The sequence below is a fragment of the Eutrigla gurnardus genome, assembly GCF_963514095.1.
Source record: "Eutrigla gurnardus genome assembly, chromosome: 6".
Classification (NCBI taxonomy): Eukaryota; Metazoa; Chordata; class Actinopteri; order Perciformes; family Triglidae; genus Eutrigla; species Eutrigla gurnardus.
The window spans coordinates 16,619,096-16,637,452 of NC_139920.1; the positions used below are offsets into that span (position 1 = coordinate 16,619,096).

At 42.1% G+C, this 18,357-nt stretch overlaps 1 protein-coding gene across 2 annotated transcripts; it reads right to left on the reverse strand.

Annotated features, from left to right (window-relative positions):
* Nucleotides 1–472: 472 nt before the first annotated feature.
* On the reverse strand, nt 473–8,672 carry LOC311015207 (nuclear receptor subfamily 2 group F member 6-like). Of its 2 annotated transcripts, none has more exons than XM_084012334.1 (5): nt 7,934–8,672; nt 6,893–6,987; nt 4,401–4,732; nt 3,067–3,313; nt 473–2,565 (listed from the first exon to the last, which is right to left on the reverse strand). In XM_084012334.1, exons 1-5 carry the CDS (start codon nt 8,200–8,202, stop codon nt 2,291–2,293), a joined length of 1,218 nt encoding a protein of 405 aa, XP_083868460.1. In that variant the 5' UTR covers nt 8,203–8,672; the 3' UTR covers nt 473–2,290. The 2 variants fall into 2 exon arrangements, with proteins under 2 accessions (XP_083868460.1, XP_083868459.1); XM_084012333.1 differs by having other exon boundaries at nt 4,401–4,735.
* Between the last annotated feature and the right edge of the window lie 9,685 nt (nt 8,673–18,357).

Genomic DNA, 18,357 nt, shown 5'->3' on the forward strand with positions numbered 1-18,357 from the left:
TGGTGAACTACGACCCTTTCACTGCGGTTTGGCGCCGGTATCTGCTGGGTCCCAATTGTGTATCATCATCTAATACTTTTTTTTGCAGTAACGATGAATAAATACGACAATTTTTTATTTTATTTTATACTATTGAAATTATACAAAACACTTCTAATTGACCTTTGCAAAAAGGGAGCAGAATAAAACATTTAATACTTCATTTTGTGTCATGTCATAGATGACACAAGACACATAAGATTCACCATCATCTGCAAATCTGCAAAACTTTTTTTACTTTGTGAAGTTCCTCCTTTGTCATCCTTTCAATGAGCATACTGTAAACTGTCTTGCACATCTATCTATTATTTCAACATCTACTGCATATCTATTCTATCCTGGGAGAGGGATCCTTCCTCTGTTGCTCTTCCTGATTATTATTTAAATTACAATTTTTTTAGATGTGTGCAGTGTCTCCAGTCATCCACAGAAAGAATGTACATACTTTTATTTCTCCTAATGCAAAAATAACCAGTCATATGAACAAACTTTTTTTGCATTTTTTTTAAGGTTTGGCATAGTCACTTAAACATGCTTCTTGTAAAGGTAAAGTACAATGTCAAGTCAATTATATTCCAACAAATAACACAACAATTATGAATGAAAGAGCTGTTAATGAAGTTGTGTGACGGCATCAGGGGTCAGGGGTCATCTTTGTCTTTTTCCGGGGGAATACAAAAAGTCGTACCGAAAACACGTTCGTCCCCACATTGTCTTTTCTTTCAGTCTGTTAATTTGGCAAGAAAAACATTTGTCCCATTGAGCTGCACTTGGTGGCAAAAACACTCATGACTGTGATTATTAGTACCCTTGATCTCAGTACCAACAAACATCATAATCTATACAACACTGTCAACACTTGGAGTACCTTGCACAAGAATAATCATAGTCTGAAATTGACCTCTGTCCAGTTGAGGCTGTACTTTTAAAAGGGTAACATACATGTGAATGAAAATGAAAATTAACCAGCTCTATTTTTTTTTATATAAACGTTAAGGAAACGAGTATTCAGTTTGTAATTAATCAGAAAAACAAGGGTCATGTGACTCAATGTTTCTGTAACTGATATGTCAAACTGGGGGTCCTGTTACATGGAGCATCACATTTCAAAATATTTTCATGTTTTTGGCCTGGACAAAAAGGTCTACAGGGGAATATTAGTCTTTATGGTTTCTGTGATAAAGATACCTTGATCCCTTTATATTTCTCTTTAGCACACGGATATACAATCTCTGTCTTTGATGTATAAAACACGAGGTAATAATGTTTGAGAGGGATGTGACTGTCTGAGGAGCCGGGTTGAGCACTTCCTACTGCGAGAACATTATTGTATCTAAACTATATTAAGGAATTAGCTCAACTCTTTGGGAAATTCGATTTTTTTTTGCAGAGAATAAAGTAAATATGAAGCAAGACCCAGCAGCTGGTTAACTTAGCTTAGCATGAAGACTGGAAACGGATAAACAGCTGGTTCTGTTCTGTCCAAACAACAAATTATATTTAATTTGGCTAGCTGTTGCAGAAAGTTACTTGTCCCAAACCAAGAAATAATCCAACATATATTTTTGTATGGATATAACAAAGGAGACGATGTGTTAGAGAGCTTTTGAGGTGTTGTTGTTGACTTTGCTGCCTGAGAACAGAGCCAGGCTAGCTACTTCCCACCGTTTCCCATCTTTATGCTAAATGTAGTCAATCTTCCCATCTAACTGTGCAAGAAAGCATTTTAGTGTTTTTCCCCAAAATGTTGAACTTTTCCTTCAAGTACATAACATAAAAACGTATTCTGGTACTTCATATAGTATAATATACAATACAATGCCCGAGCCTCTTCTTTGTTTTAATGCTGTAAAAGATGATACTTTGCGGTCTTCGCACAAACACATTTGATAACAAAGTCTGAGATTTCATCCCACATATCAAACACAAGCTGCACGACATATTCCAGATATCAAGCGCTGAACCCTGCTATGGCTTCATTTTGACTTAAAACAAACAAAGCGGAGGGAAAAAAACACACATAACCCGGGTTCAAACTGAGTCACATTAGGGGCGATGTGGGAGGAGGTAGTATGGGCACATGGCCTCATGTTAGAGTATTTCATTAAAGCCCTGTATTGTGTCCAGAGTGTGACGGGGAGAGATCAGATGGAGGAAAACTGACAAGTGCTTCAGTTTGTACTTTGTATGTGATATTTGTGAGCTTCCATTCCTCCCTATCTGATCTCAGTCCGTCTCACACCGGCGGGGTTCACTGTCCCGGAACGTAGGGCCAGCTGATGGAGCTCCCCGATAGCTGCATGTCTCGGATCAGCGTCTCGATGGGTGTCTTGCCCACCAGCCGCATGAAGAAGAGCTGGGAGATGAGGTTGGCCGGCACGGCGCGCAGAGCCGGGAGGCGAAGCAGTAAGCGGCCGAATCGCTGAGGCTGGTTGGGGTACTGCAACCTCTCGTACTCTGTCAGGGCAACCTGGGCCTTCTCCTGCAGGGACTCCACATGGGCCGGGTCTGTCAGACCACATGCATCTGTGAGGCAAAGAAACACAAGATTAGCACGATTGGCTTTTCCTGTTCTTGCATATTTACATCATAACACAAATTGTATAATCATGTTTTACATTAATGTTTGGTCCCTTAAGGAATATTTCTTAATTTTGGGGAAAATATGCTTATTGGCTTTCTTACTAAAAAGAAATATAACATGGTGTCAGAAATATAATGGTGCAGCCAGAAGCTAGTTAGCTTAGCACAAAGACTGGAACATGGGGAAGCAGCTAGTAGGGCTCTGTTCTAACACCACCTCTAAAAAAAATTAATCACTGCATATCTGAAACTATTCCCTATTTGTTCTTTGCCCTTCAGAGGTCAAATTCTATCAGATCAGATCTTGCTGACCCAGAAACTTCGACCCTGTTTAAGACCATACACAGACAGCTTTGTTTTGGTCTTCTATAAACACACATCATCAGTTTACAGTTACAGCAGCTTTAATCACTCCGATAACCTCGCAACAAAACACAGACTTACCAGGCGAAAAGAGTGCAATGGCTTTCAGGCAGCTGTACTCTGCCGAGTCCACCTGCAGCCTGTTCAGCTTGTCCACCTGGTCCTGGAAAACCCTGACCTGGTCCATGAAGGACACCACGCGCTCGGCAGACATGGGAGATGAGTGGAACCCAGCAGCTGCCAGCAGAGGAGCCATGTGCAGAGGCAGAGCAGACTGAGCTGCGTTCAGGATGAAGAGCTCGCTCCAGCTCAGCCTCAGCAAGGCCACCTGTAGGGTCGAATGACAAAAGGGTGAGTCACACCAGATATTTTGGTTAAGTGGAGGAAAAGCACAAGCGTAACTAATAACATTAACTCTGGCTCTGTTGCGTTCAATGGGAAGCAGCTAAATGAAATTATTGTGCATCTGGAGGTCAGGACCATTAAAGTTAAATAAGATATCATGTTGAGTCAAGGGATGAGAACTAATTAAATCATGTTTAGGTTTTGCTGTTTTCATGGATGCTTTTACCTCAAAAACTCGTTCAAATGAAACAAACCAAGATGAGAAAAATGACTCTTAGGGCTCACAAGTTAAACAATAAGGAACCACTGACTTATAATTGAGATTAAATTAAAACTATCTTTTTAACCCGTATAGTTCAGGCCGTTATTTAGTCAAGCAGGACTGTGCTTAAATGCTGTCGGTTCAGTGTTAGCGCTCTAACTACCATACGAGTGCAGCGCTGCAGCCACGTGCACCAAAGTCCGCTAACAGCACGTCAGACCGGCTACGCTAACAACACGGAGGTAGACGTTACTACTCTATATCTTTACATAGCAAGTTTGCTGCCATATTATTCTCTTCCTCCTAGACTGGTGTGCAATATGTCAATTTGATTTACGGTATGCGAGACATGGTTTTACACCAACATAAGTACTTATCTAAAACAACACTAGCTAACGCTATGGCTAACGTTAGTTGAACGTAGCATGAATGTAGCATATCTCTCTTTCACTCGCTTCCCAAACAAAAAACAATAAACAGGAAGATCAAGATCTATACAGGTGGGGGTGCTCATGGAAAACACTAACAGGCTTTTCTCGTGCCAAAATCACGAAATGAAACTTCCTTGTACTTCATTTAAATGTTAACAAATGACAACGAATGTTTGCGACTGCTCAGGAGATCCTTTTGTGTTTTGTTGACCTCATGTGAGGGCAAACAGCTTCCATAAATCAACGCAGGTCACAACCAGCGATTACGACATTGAAACTTTAATTTATAATTTTTTATTCAAATTAGCTTTCAACTGTAGTATTTGCGTAAAAATGAGAATTTTAAAGTCGCCTGGTACTGTTATGTCTTGACTCACCTGCTCCGAGACGGGGAGTTCTGGGAAGTACGGGATGTTTCTGGCCCACTCGATGGTGCTGAAGAGGAGCCGGGCAGCCAGCTCACAGATGCTGTCGATGCCCATGACGGAGGCTCCGCTCGCAGATGCCTGCATCTGTGCCTGACTGTACGGGGTCACGTAGCGGCTGCTGGGGTACGGCTCTGCCCTGAGGAGCTGGGAGATGAGCTCCGACACCGGCTGCCCGTTGAAGTAGTCGGCCCCGATGTGACCTGGCCCTGCACCGCCGACCCCACCTGCCAGGGAGTTGGGACTGATACCTGAGTGAGATGGAGGGATTCGGCCCCTCTGGACTGCTGCAGAAAGAGAGACTGCAGAATGAGAATCTGAAGATCTTGGTGGAGGTATCCAAAGTAATACGATATTTGTTCTCATCATCATTCAAACTTGTCTTGTGAAAACCATCTGTTCAGCTCCCTGCCAAGGTTTTAAAAGACATATTTACCTTAAGAGGTAGGAAAATGTAAATTAGATATTACATGGCTTTCTTTGGTCAGTGACACTATGTGACATTCTGTAGTCTTACAGGTATCCGAGATACTGTATTGTTAAAATGCAGCATTACAAGCTCCACCAATGGTTTGAACTTTTATACACTTCCTGTCTCTTAAGTGGGCGTGGTCATTGTGTGCTGCCTGTTCCTCCCTCCAACCTCCTTTAGTCTTATCTTCTCAATAGAGTAAAATGCAGGATACTCTTTAGGGCGTGGCTACCGTCGCTACCACGTAGCATTAAGTTTACCTCAAATTATGGAAGCAAAATGCCAAACTTGAGGCTTCAAAACTGCATCAGGTGACGTCACAATACGCTGACTAAGTCAACTTCTTAGTCTATTGTTCCCACATCATTCCACCATGTTTAGTGTTGTGAATCTGCATGGATTAGGTTATATTTGCATAATGTATTTATATTTTCGTTTGCTAACATTAACATGGTCCAATATTTACTTTAGCGACTATGGAGCGAAAGATTTGTTCATTATCTGTCTTCACATTCACAATCCGGTTATTGTACACTAATAAAACCATATGAATATTATATTTAGTTTCTGCCAATAATCCCCCTGAATCCTAAACACTGCTATTTTGAACCCCTGAACTATTAACAGTATCAAGCTAATAATAGTAACACTATACTCTTTCATCACCAACCTTTTTAACAATAGAATCATCAGCTAGTGATTGCATTCTAATAGTGACACTGCTGTTTTTAATTGTAGTGCTTAGTGTTTAGAATCGAATGCCAGCATCTTGATGTGAGCGCTCTGCCTGAGGCTAATGTACGACCGCCCTCCCTGCACCAAACTGCAGTCAACACCACCGGCTGTTTTAAATTGCCTTGAATATGCTGCAGTTTACCGTTCCAAATGCCAAAATATCTCTTAAAGCCCGTGCTGGGTTAAAGGTAAAACAGACGTTTCCAAGTAATGTGGAAACAGTGCAACCTGCGTCACGGCCCACGGTCAGCATGGTTCATTAATAACCAGGCTCAATATAACCTCTGGCACACTGCACCTCAGTGCACATTATGTATGGGGAGGCGGCTGGTGGTGTCCACTGACACAGACTGAAATACAAGTGTGGTTATAGGCGAATGGAATACAATTACAAATGCGTTTGAAATTGTTTGCGATGTGATAATGAGGGTAGGATTGCTGGATTGAAAATAATTACACCGGGGGAAATAAGGAGTCGTCTCTTCTTACTACTCATCAACCTGGCAGAAATTAAGCAAATTATAACTGGATATATATAGACATACTGTATGGAGACTCAGATATCTCAGTGGGGTTTTTTTCTTCTTTTTTTTTCTTCTCTACTTGTTGTGCTCCGGGTTGAAAATATGCTTTGGTTGACAGTATAAATATTGTGCTTGGCTCACCGGTAAATGTCAGCGGCTGTTTCTGTCGAAGTAAGCGTTTTTTGTGTGTGTGTGTGTTTCGGGGTGTTTGTGCTTTGAACATGAATCAGGGGATTTGTGGGTATGTAAAGGAGAGGATATGATTGGTTTAAACCTCAGTGCTCCAAAGTGGCTACATACATAGGTATGTGCTTGACTTCACCAACTCCGGAGGGAAACATCTGAATGAGCTGTGAGATGTTAAAATGGTCATTAGAGCCGAGGAGAACAAGGTAATAAATCCCTGTAGGTGTGACAACACGTCACACATAGTCAGTTAATCCATTGTTAACCTCAAAATCAGTGGATTGTTATTTGACCTTGTCTTTGTCTTGTATTGTTATTGTGATATGAATGTGAATTTTTTTAAATTTAATTATAAAACAAATCATTGGAAAAAATAACCCCTAATACCGTCATTCACAAGCATCACCCTTAACCCAAAAAGAACAACAGTAACCTCACACATTCAGATTTGACAAGCAATAAGAATCTCATCCGTGTGTCTACTAATCCTGAAACACATTTAACTGCTGATGCCTGAGCTTTGATACCTTCTTTGCGCATTCCTACACGGAAACACTTCTTCAGACGACAGTATTGGCACTGGTTGCGGTGATGCTGGTCGATTTGGCATTCTCGATTTGATCTGAACAAAGGAGACAAACAACCAAACACTTAAATGTGAAAATATCCTCCTCGCGGTTCATTTAATAAGCAATAAATACCCTTAAGTGCTTTAAGTGTCTAATTAAGGAGGTGATGTTTGCCTCCCCCCTGTCTCTCCCTTCCCTCCCTCTCGCTCACCCCTATGGTGAGTGAACTGCGTGACTGGCTGAAAGGCCATCAAGGCTGTGACCTTTGTAAATCATCGGCCTTACGACGCCCTTGTTTTGCCTTTTACAGCAGAACGAGGCCTGCCAACATTTCAGAGAGAGCCCTTTTTAAGTCTCGGAGGTAACAAACTGACTGGAAAGACGCCTCCCGTTTATTATTATTATCATTACATGGAGGTAATATTTACGTTCTCAGGCACAGACTCGTCTTTTAGTAAGAGAGAATTAAGTTGCAACATTGTGTTCCTGTGGTGAAGAATAATGGAAATGTTGACCTTCTGAAGCAATCCATCCTCACATGACTGACCTTCAGGGCTTTCATTTATTTTCTTTTGTTTCCCCATAAGGCTGTTTGTGGGACATATCCAAGGTTGGAGCATAACAGTCTGAGTGAGAAATGGACTGATCTGCTTTGCTTTTTCATAAATATGAATGACAAAAAAACACCCGCCGTCCACAATGTATTATATACATTATAACTTGTCCTTTACATACATGTTTTATTTCATTATTTTATTTTGAAATGTATAGTCTATACTCTAATCTCTATAGCTATAGTTGTATAGACAAATACATAAATTAACACTTGTATCCACTTAAAACTACCTTATAGTGTTTTATAATCCATTTATTAAATGTAAAATATGCTTTGCCAAAAAAAAAAAACACAATTCAGTCCAAGAAGAAGAGTGAGAAAAATACCTTTGTGTTTAACTTTAACAGACTATGAACAGAACGAGACATGGATCTGAAGCTCACCTGCAGGAGTAGTTGAGGTTTCGTCTGATACTCCTCTTGAAGAAACTCTTGCAGCCCTCGCAGGTGAACACGCCGTAGTGCTTCCCACTGGATTTGTCCCCGCACACCACGCAGTCCACCACGCAGGCCTTATCCTCATCCCCGACGTCCACGTCGCTGCTCCCGGCGTGAGGTGAGCCCTCCTCTTCCTCCCTCCTCAGGTAAGCCTTCTCCCCAAGTCCATTAGTGTCCCCATTGGGGTTGCCCCATCCCCCGCTCACCATGGCCATATTCTCTGAGACACGCAGCCCTGTGAGTGGATCATACACAGACCCGCCCCGTCCCCCGGCCTCTGACTACCCTCAAAGTCTAAAAACTGATCCCGGGTAAGCCACAAAAAAACAGCAGCTCCAGGCGTGTATTAAAAGTAGGTTTCGTCCACGGAGATCTAGAAGCGAGTGGAAATGCGGTCCCGGACTGTGCCGCGTTGACCTTTCCCCCCTTTGCCGTCTGGTTGTTATGACCTGGAGGTCCTTCCCAGTGCTGTTTTCTCTCTTGCTCTTCTTTAATCCCTCCGCTCTCTCTCCCTCTGTTCTTGTCTTTCACCTTTGTGTTGTCTGCCCTGACCTCCAATCAATGGCTCCCCGGCTCTGAGAGAAACTTCAGACACACGTTGAGTGGTTCAGAGTTCAGGCAGCAGAAAAGGGTGCAGCCTTGCTCTTTTCACTGGAAACAATAAATTACACTTTGGCTCCTTCTCTCTTCCTCCCTCCCTCCCTCCCTCCCACTTTCCCTCGACTTCCCCCCCACCCCCCTTATGGAAGAGGTTAAAAAAAAAGAAAGAAAACACCTTACCTATCCCTTAGCATAGTGACAAGGGACAAATGCCCCTCTCAGCGCTCGACTTTCTCCCGAAAGGACAAGCAAGTGGGAGGAAAGTAAAACACAGCTCTCCTTCAGGCAGGGTTAAACTGCCCTGCCCTCTCCTCCAACTTATAAACTAGTCCAACCAGTTCCTGCTGTGCCGAGGTGTTATCTGCCGATCTATGGCAGTTCTAGTCCAGACTCACTCTTGACTTGTCGGGGCTGTTATGGAGGCAGAGGTGAGCGTGATAAAGAGGGGAAAACACCACAATATTTTGCTGTGGAAATGTTCATCGATATGTCCCAAAGGAGAAAAAAAACAAGACTTTTGGAAATTGGATTCTGTCAATTTTCTTTCTTTGGTATTCAGCTTTTTGGCTTTTTTTTTGCTCAGGAACACTTCTGTGCTCAATAACTAGCAGCAAACATCCAACCAGAACCGATTCCACACTTAAAACAAGAAGTGGTGAGAAAGACAATACACTCCTTTTGCTCGTGGAATGATGTCTTTGTGGTCTATAGTTCATCAAATGAAGTCCTCCTCTGCAGTGCCTGTGGTGAAGTGATCTGGTCTGTGGTGTCAGAGGCTCAGATGTCACGGGAGGGAAAAACAAAAACCCAAAAAGTTGAGAAATCTCCTCCGCTCTCACAACTCCACAAAGCGTTGTCTCCGGTGTTGTCGGTGCTTGTCCATCCAGCAGTAACAACCAGAGGGCCAGAACCCTCTCTGCATTCCCTGTCAGCAAGTCACGGTGTACTGTTGCACTCCCTACTATCCCGCCTGTCCTTTAGTTTGTGTTTTTTCCTCCCCTTTTCTCTCTCCGCCTGTCTCTCTGCTGGGCCGAGGCAGGAATAAATTAGACAAACAAGCGGAGGAAAAACACGGTCATAGACCTTTTTAGTGAAAGCCAGACGCTGCGGTGGAGATAGCCGCCTCTCCTGCTCCTCTCAATCCCCTCTCTGTGTCTCTGCCTCGCTCCCTCCTTTAGGGAGAGTGAGCGTGTGTCTGTGTGCTGAGGGATTTGACACTGCTATTCAAGCCCTGCCGTTGCCATGGCGCCGGATGCCTTATAAGGCCAGCGGAGTCAAAGAGCACAGACTGGGCTGCAGCCACACACACACACACACACACAGTCACATAGAAAGAATGCCTGGCTGGCTGACTGGCTGCCTGTTTCCCCCCTGACCCCGCGGCAGCCTGGGAGCAAAGGGGGGAGTTAACCCCAACACTGCTGTGAGACAAAGAGCAGGGGGGGGGGGGGGGGGGCTCAGGTCGACACAGCGAACGCATGGCACTCACACTCATGTTCTCCACTTCACTCTGATCCTAAAGAATTCCCCCTTCCTACTTTGTTGACCCAATATTAACAAGGAGGGCCCGTTGTTGTCGTCGAGCGACTTGTCGAAGGGTTATATGATACGCAGCGGGCTCCTTTTTCACACCTGCCGCACACACTCACGGGTCTGTGTGAAGGAGAGACCACGGTGAACCGCTGCATGCCGGATGGCACTTGTTGAGTTTTGTTTTTGCGTGCACATTTTTTTTTAAAAGGGGGTGGTTTGTACACGTCAAGTCGTCAGACTGGTGTCGCAGACGAAAGGAGATCCGTCGAGATATCCCGACTTTTACTCCATGCCTTGCAAATACATCCAAACCGGATGGTTCTGCCTTTCTGTCACCTTTTACATCCAATATTCAGAGCCGATTCAGGATGTATAAGAGTGGAGCCTATATACTATATGTGGTGAGGTAGAAAGCATGGGTGTGAAGGTCAGAGTGGTGGGTGGGTTGTAGCACATCCTTCATGTTCACAGACCTGCGATTAACAATAGTCGTGTTATGTAACCTCAGGCATGCTTTAGTTTGCCATAAACAAGATATTTCTCTTATTAAATCATGTGGTAGTTTCCTCTTCCTGTGTGGAGAAAACACAGCTTTGGTTTCCGACAAGCTGAACACATCATACAAAAAATATTTAAAGTTCTTTACAGTTTACAGATCACTTTACTTGTGTATAGTGTTCATTTTTATTATTTTATTTTATTACATAACAGTCCTGTCTATCCTTTTCCTTTATGTCCAGCTTTGTTGTCCCTAAGCTGTCATTTCAACTTCTGTGTAACTACATAATCTTGCTCTTAGGTTTATAAACTACTCATTAGGTAATTTATACTTTGATGGGAAACCCTCTTTTTTTCCCTATGAAGGGCATGTGAGTGTTGAGGTTGGATGATGTGCGTACACTGACTGGGGTTCACATCCTGATTCCTGCAACCACAAAAATGTTTCATCATGCTTTAGTGACTGTAGGGTGGATAATGAAAACCAATGGTCGTGAACAATATTTCAGCAACAACATTTTGCACCTTGTTAGATATGTTAATTACAGTTTCCTCATTATGTTGACGATGTTTGATCCTGCATTTCCTTCAGACATATCTGCTGTTGCAGATTAGTAGTGTAAATGCATTTAATCGACAGCGTTGCTGCTTTACAGACGCTGTGTAGCACTGCTCCTGTTTTTATAATGCTGTAAGTACTCCTGTAGAATTTCTTGCTTGCTTTGTCTGTCACACCACTGGCATTGTCACGTGAAGGGAGGACAAAATACACAATCAGGGCCTGCAAGGATTCCAACAACGCAGGAGAAAAGAATATCCACAGAGGAGGTATTCACGTACGACCCGGTTCAAAGGACCTCTATGCATCAAAAAAAGTGTTTGTTCATCACATGGTTTTACAGGAATTTCCCCAGAATGACGAAACATTGTGTCCTCGTGTTCCTCAAAGGAATGTTTTGTCTATCAGAAGATGTGTGAATGTCAAAGGAGCAGAGGGGTAAAAGGCTGGCAGAAAGAGGAAGGACGTCGCTCTTCTTTTTTTTTTTCAGTGACGTTAATTCAGCCTTTTAAAACGGGAGCATAAGGTAACTTTAACCCACATCCGTCACAGCGAGCCTCATTGTGCATGGATAGGCCTTTTGTTTGGTTAAGAGGTTATCGGGGCCAAGCTAAGCTGCTGTAAGTTGAATTAGTGCTTTCCTTTAAGCCTCCGCGTATGTGTATCTGCAGAGGTCGGGGCATGAGGGGTAGTGTTTGATATTTATTCATGAAACTGTAAAGATTTAAATATGTAAAGATTTGGTTGTGGAACTTGTATTATACTGCAACTTAAATATGTTCAGTCTGTCATCTGTTTTTTTTTTAAAGCTGTCAGTCAAATTCTAGTTCATGAGAAACAATTCTGAGAAGCTTTGAGGATGATAAAATGTCCATTTAATCTTTTTACAGGGACCCGTAACCATGGAAACATGTTGCATTTATTTTACGTCCTCTATACAAGTTGGTTGGATGTCGACTGCACTGTAAGTCACTAAAATGAAATGGTGTTCATGCTGTTCCTTTCTAATGAAATGTATTTTAATGTTAAATCATTTCAACTTGGTAACATTTTAATTACTGCTGAATGTCAGTGTGCCACACTAATTACAACATTCTGCTCATATGATGGATCCCAACATGAGAACGAATCAAACTAAACAAGCCTGCATCAGTTAAATGTAAGAGAGGAAGTCATAAAAAAAAAATACAAAAAATTGAATAAACAAACATAGCCTCCACTGAAAAAGAAATATTCACATAAATGTCAAGTTAATTTGCATGTCATCTTTGGGAAATGCTGATTTTTTAAAAACAAATAACCACAGATTTTGTGTTGAAACGCTGCCTTGTAGAGTTAATTTAATCATAAACAAAAAGTCTGACACATTGAAATTGAATAGAAGACTCAGTGTGACGTTTTGAGCTGTAAACATTTACAGGATTTGGGTCAAAGGAAAGTACAATCAAATATATATTTTAAAGCAAATTATAATCATGTCCATGAGCAAAATGATATGCTGTTATCAGTTTGTCATAATAAACCAGATCTGTGTGATGATGAGTGTGGATGAAGGAGTTTGAACCATTGACCTTTCTGACTACACGATTGTATCGCCTGGATTTTCTGTACAGTCTGTGTGTGAGGTTAAAACTAGTGTGTTGTGTTTGTGTGTTTTGTGACATTGTGCAGTCGTGTTTGTTTCAGTGTGTTTACAAGAGCACATGTAGGGTGTCACTCTGAAATGTGTGTTTTGTATTTCTGAGGCAGAGCGTGCCCTTGTGCAAGAGTATAGTTTACATGCCTTATAGTGGAGTTGTGTGTGTGTGTGTGTGTGTGTGTGTGTGTGTGTGTGTTCTTTGCTCTTTGAACTACAGGTCAGGAATGCAGCTGCTCTCAGCGTGATGTCGACTGTGGTGGAGTCTGTCCATTCTCAACACAGTCAGAGTCCAGAGCCACAGAGCAAAGAACACACACACACACACACACACACACACACACACACACACATTTACATTGCTAAACAGGTGTGTTAACATGGCATCTGTGTGGATGGACCGGATGCTAACTCCGATAGCGTGTACATTGTTTTGTGCGTGGGTGATTTAGCGTATGTTTTACACATTTTAATTATATGTTTTATATTTGATGTTTTATATTTGACTTGACTGAAAGAAGTATTTCCTATTGAGGACATTTAAAGCTGAAGCTAGAAAGCCGAAGACTTCAATCAGCATGGAAATCCACACACACTTCCATGGTATGTGCATACAGGTTTAACCAGCTGAAGCCCTGTAGGCTGTAGGAGCTGCTTCAGAAGATGATATTCAAGTTACTTATAGAATGAGTTCATGTCAGACGACCAATACAACCTAGTCTTTGCCATTTGTTTTCTTGATTTGAAACATAAATGATTCTCTGCAAAGGCTGGGCTGATTCTTGGTGTGTGAATTACATTAGTTAAAGTGCAGAGGAATTTGAAAACTGGGGTTAAACTTTAACTCTGAGGAGTAACTGCCGGCAAACAAGCAAGAGCACATGACTCCCTGCTCCTTCCTCATTAGCCCCTGCTGCCCTTTGGCCCAGAGGCCAGAGGAAAGAAAATCATCTTCTCTCTCTCTCTCTCTCTCTCCCTCCCTCCCTCCCTCTCTCGCTCCGTCTCTCCCTTTACACAACACCCTCTCCATCCTCGGGCCTTTGACCTCAAGTGAATGGCGGAGCCATTTAAAATACACAGGGCAGTGGATCCTGCCAAAGAAAAACATCTGCTGCGGTGACTCCGGAGCAACACACGGCATCCAATCAATATTTGCCCTCCTCCCCGCCCTGGACCTGCCGGGGATGGTGGGAAACTTCCCATTTGGTGTGTGTTGTTGTCATTCAAATCAGCGCTCTCGTGTTGGCTTTGAACAGGGTTTCAACCCAATCATTTCAAGTCAGTCAATAGGACCGTTTACTGTAATGGCAGTAGAGGGCTTTCTTTTCTCCTGCATGTTTACCATTAAAGATAAGAATGAATTGAACCTGAGTTGCTCTGACTGAACCACTTGAACTCTGATGTTAATATTCTTGTTTAATGTTTTAATATGCATTGTTTATAGGTTGTACCTGCATCTTCTAGATGACAATATACCTCACTTTAAGAATAATTCCACATTTGAGAGATGGAAAACGCAAATATAACGTTAGAGCACAGGCGGTGTATAAGAAGTGGACACCATGATGCTGGTTTGTGGACTACTGTTTTGAAGCCTTGAGTTCGGCATGTTGGCCATCTCCATCTTGTTCCGTCGCAACCAGAAGTGACACAAGAGGGCGGAGCTACGAACAACCGAATGCCAAACAAGACATTTTAAGGCGACTTAAAAGTTTACAATTAACTCATGACTGGACGCCGCCACGGTAGAAACCTGTTTCCTGTCTATTGGTTGACAGATTGTCAATATAGCAGATGTAGCAGATGAACTTGCTTTACTTTGAATCATCTCTAAGCCTGATATTTTTCAGACAGGGCATTAACCTAACGCTCGGTGTAGCCACAACAATTTGATCGTGTTCCTGATCACCAAGTTCATGCTCTCGTAAAGCTGAGTCCAATCTGTTGCTCCCTGCTAGTCACTGTGCTATCGGCAGACATTGCCCATAGGTCAAGTTAGTTGCTTAGGAGGGCAGAAAATTAACCTAATCTGCTCAGGGAAGACGACTCAAATGCTTTAACGGGATTAGGATGAGGCCACTCCCCCCCAGCCATCCAAACACCTTATTACTGTAATCTACCGTTCGCAAACTGACCAGCTAACTGACCTCTTTAGATCATCTGCTCTGTTATTGGACACTGATCTGAGCTCAGCTTGACTGTGACTTCCCTAGAAGGCCTTTATTGTGTATGTTGAGTTCAGAACAGCAAACCAATGTTTTTGCATGTTGTACATAAATGACTCACATTAGCTTTGCATTAAGGCATTCCTATTTTCCCCAAGTCATTCATATTAATAAGGGTAAGTTCAATAAGAATTACACCTGCCACCACCACAAACCACATCCTCCAACAAATTAGAAGAAGTTGAGGTGCCGTGATGGCCTTTTACAGTCCTGACCATGAAGCTGAGCGTCTCCCGTTGCAGTCCCCATCTGTCACTCCGCTCATATCTTGAATGTCAAAACTCTAGGACATAAAATGTCAGAAACAATATTACAAACCTGTAGAAAATATAGTGCTTTGAAGAAATCCTGTGAAGCATCCGGAAAATATTTCAGTTGAGCCTGTTTTTTATTTTTATGGTTGGCAGATATTTCCACAGCTGTATTGTGTTCAAACCATTTTTTGTGCTTTGACTTTGATGACTCATATCTCATTTGCTTTTTCGTCCTTCTTCCCAGTCGAGAAGCCTCTTGGACTCTACTGGAGGGATGAAACAGGTTTGTTTGTATTTGGTGTTTTATTGATGGTGTCTGACAACATGTTGTTTCTCCTACAGCTGAGCAACTGGTTTGAGGTCTGGCGGCTGTGAATGTTATTCACATCAGATGCTGATCCTGACATCTGTAAGCAAGCGTCTCATAATGTAATAATATGTAGTTGACGTTCACGTTCCAAAGAAGAAGAAGAAAGCATCAGTCAAAGAACATAAAGTAAGAAATGTCAATGAAATCAACACATTTTTCTTAATGACGGAGTACTGTCTATATACAGTCATTATTAAAAATGTTTTTTGTGTTTTTTTGTTTGTTAATGACTATCTGGACAAATGAAGAGTCATTACTATGAGTAATTAGTTATTTATATTTTATCATTTTATTTTTTTATTTATTTGACATATTTATTTAACAGCTCCTCTTCCTGGGGTCCTTTGGGAAAAGAACATACTGGGCAATTTATATGATTAAGTTATTAAAATTAAGTCAATGTAATAATACATACATGTAGATGAATATCTCTGCCAAAAACAAAGTACATGTAATATAATCAGCATACAACATTACCACCAAACATCCAGAACTCTCCAGTCTACAGAATTATATGCTTCTCAATTATATTCTTCTCAAAGAGATTTTCTGATAAATGGTTCATCATTCATTCTTTTTTTTTTCCCTTTAAAGCATAAGTTCTGGCTTGGGTGGTGACCTTCCTTTGTTACTTGTTCATTGTTTTCTCGTTTTTAGCGTCTTATGTTGTTTTACTAAAGGACAAAATAAAGCAAAGGCTTCCTACAGTAAGCGGGATTGAACCCCCCCATCCTCCCGACCTCTCGACGGGCCGCCTGGTGTCAGAAAGCTCAAGAGAGAGGTGTGAGGTCGGCGTGGCACAGAATGGAGGATAGGGGGAGATAGAGAGGGGGAGGATGAGATGAGAGGGGATATGGAGTGGTGGTGACAGGTGAGCTAATGGCTTTAAGAAAGAGAGGGCACGGAGATGAAGGAGCAGGCTGTGATCTCTTTATCGAGCTTATGGACGACTTATTAAAATAAAGAACGGACGCAAAGAGTAAATGAGCTGACCTAAAATCCCCAGGTCACTGCCCCTCCCTTCTTGTGTGTGTGTGTGTCTGTGTGTGTGTGTGTGTGTGTGTGTGTGTGTGTGTGTGTGTGTGTGTGTGTGTGTGTGTGTCTGCCCCCCACCATGATTGACAGCTTCTGTCGTTTTCTAATAATGGTTTGAGTATTTTTCCCAGGCACTGAAAAACTCCCCTACCCACAGGCTTGAATGCTGGCTGTTACACGAGGGGGTTTTAAAACGTGTCCAGAGATTAGATCCTGGCCATGAGTGTGTTACGGCCTCTATAACATCCACAAAGAGTGAGCATTTAAACACCAGTCTGTTCTCCTCTGCTTTGTTTGCTTTCTTATCTCACTTGGTCTTTAGTACACGTTTACAAAATTGTATTTCAATGCCTATTTCATCACACAAGTATAGCTACAATTATTTTTATCATGAGCGAGATTAGATTAGACCTTTCATGCTTTCATGTTAGGTAAAGGTTAAAACAAGGTTTAAGTCATTCAATACAGAAATACTGAAATATGTTTGAATGACATTCATTTAAAAGCTAAGACCTTTAGCAGAATATTTTGTTTTCAGACACAATCCTTTTATTACAGTTTATTCCTGTTTAAATGCAACAGTGATCACTTTTGACCAGATGCAATACTTTTATTATGTGTTCGGCACTATAAAAGACAAAACATTTGCAAATTATTCCAACTTCATGGTCTCTCTCTCTCTCTATATATATATATATATATATAGAGAGAGAGAGAGAGCGAGAGTCATGAGTCATGAGTCACCACATGCTACAAGAGTCACCCAGAGGTTACAACAATCATGTCGTCTAAAACCTTTGATGAACTCAGAAGCTTGCCATTGATCTTAGAGAGGGCGAACACACAAAATGGAATGATAATTGTATCATCTGCTCTGATTGCAGTTATTACAACAATAGCGACTGTGACCTGGAGGTGCGGGGGGGAGTGGCGAGGACGGTGACCTCTGCTCGGGAAAGGGCAAGCTCAGGCAAGAGTCGGGGCATCAGGGCCTCTCCACCTCGTCTGGCGCGCTGAACCCTCCATTCACAAACTAACACAACAGCGCCGCATCACTGTGACCCTGTGGGTGTGACACTCAACCTTTGCCTTAACCTCCTGACCGCCGGCCTCAGCTGCAGCCGACCGACTGGAGTAGGTCAGGGCAGGGGGGTCAGCTGGAGGGGGGTGAGGGGATGGAGATGATTGAGAGATGAGTCAGGAGACGGAGGTATGAGTGAGTTGAGGATGGGAATGTGGAAATAACAAAAGTAAGCCGGGTTTTTAATGAGTTGGTCTGTTAGAACAGATAGTTTTGGTTCTATTTGTAGCGAAATATCTGTCTTTTGCATTGGCAACAAACGGGCTACAATGAAATGACCAAAACCAAATATGTGTTTTTTTTTAAATGCTTGCATTTTTATTGGGTTTTTAAATGGGATTAATAACAAATATAACATAATATTGCCCCAATGTACAACCATATATACATATACTTTCACATTATTACATATTCAACCACTTAATTGATCATTCAGTATTTTGATTAATAGTTGTGTATGTTGTAAATGATCCACTTTTCACAAGTGTGTCTGCGGTTTGCTTACGACTACATTACTGCTATGAGCTTTAACACACTGTGATTTCTGCCTGGACCTGTGAAGGTTGAGATGCATTGTGG

Excerpts from the sequence above, each read along its gene's own strand:
- LOC311015207 (XM_084012333.1), bottom strand. The coding sequence starts at position 8,202 with ATGGCCATGGTGAGCGGGGGATGGGGCAACCCCAATGGGGACACTAAT. Across the intron at positions 3,314-4,400 it reads AACTCCCCGTCTCGGAGCAG|GTGGCCTTGCTGAGGCTGAG; the intron begins GTGAGTCAAGAC and ends TCGACCCTACAG. Across the intron at positions 2,566-3,066 it reads CATTGCACTCTTTTCGCCTG|ATGCATGTGGTCTGACAGAC; the intron begins GTAAGTCTGTGT and ends TTTGCCTCACAG.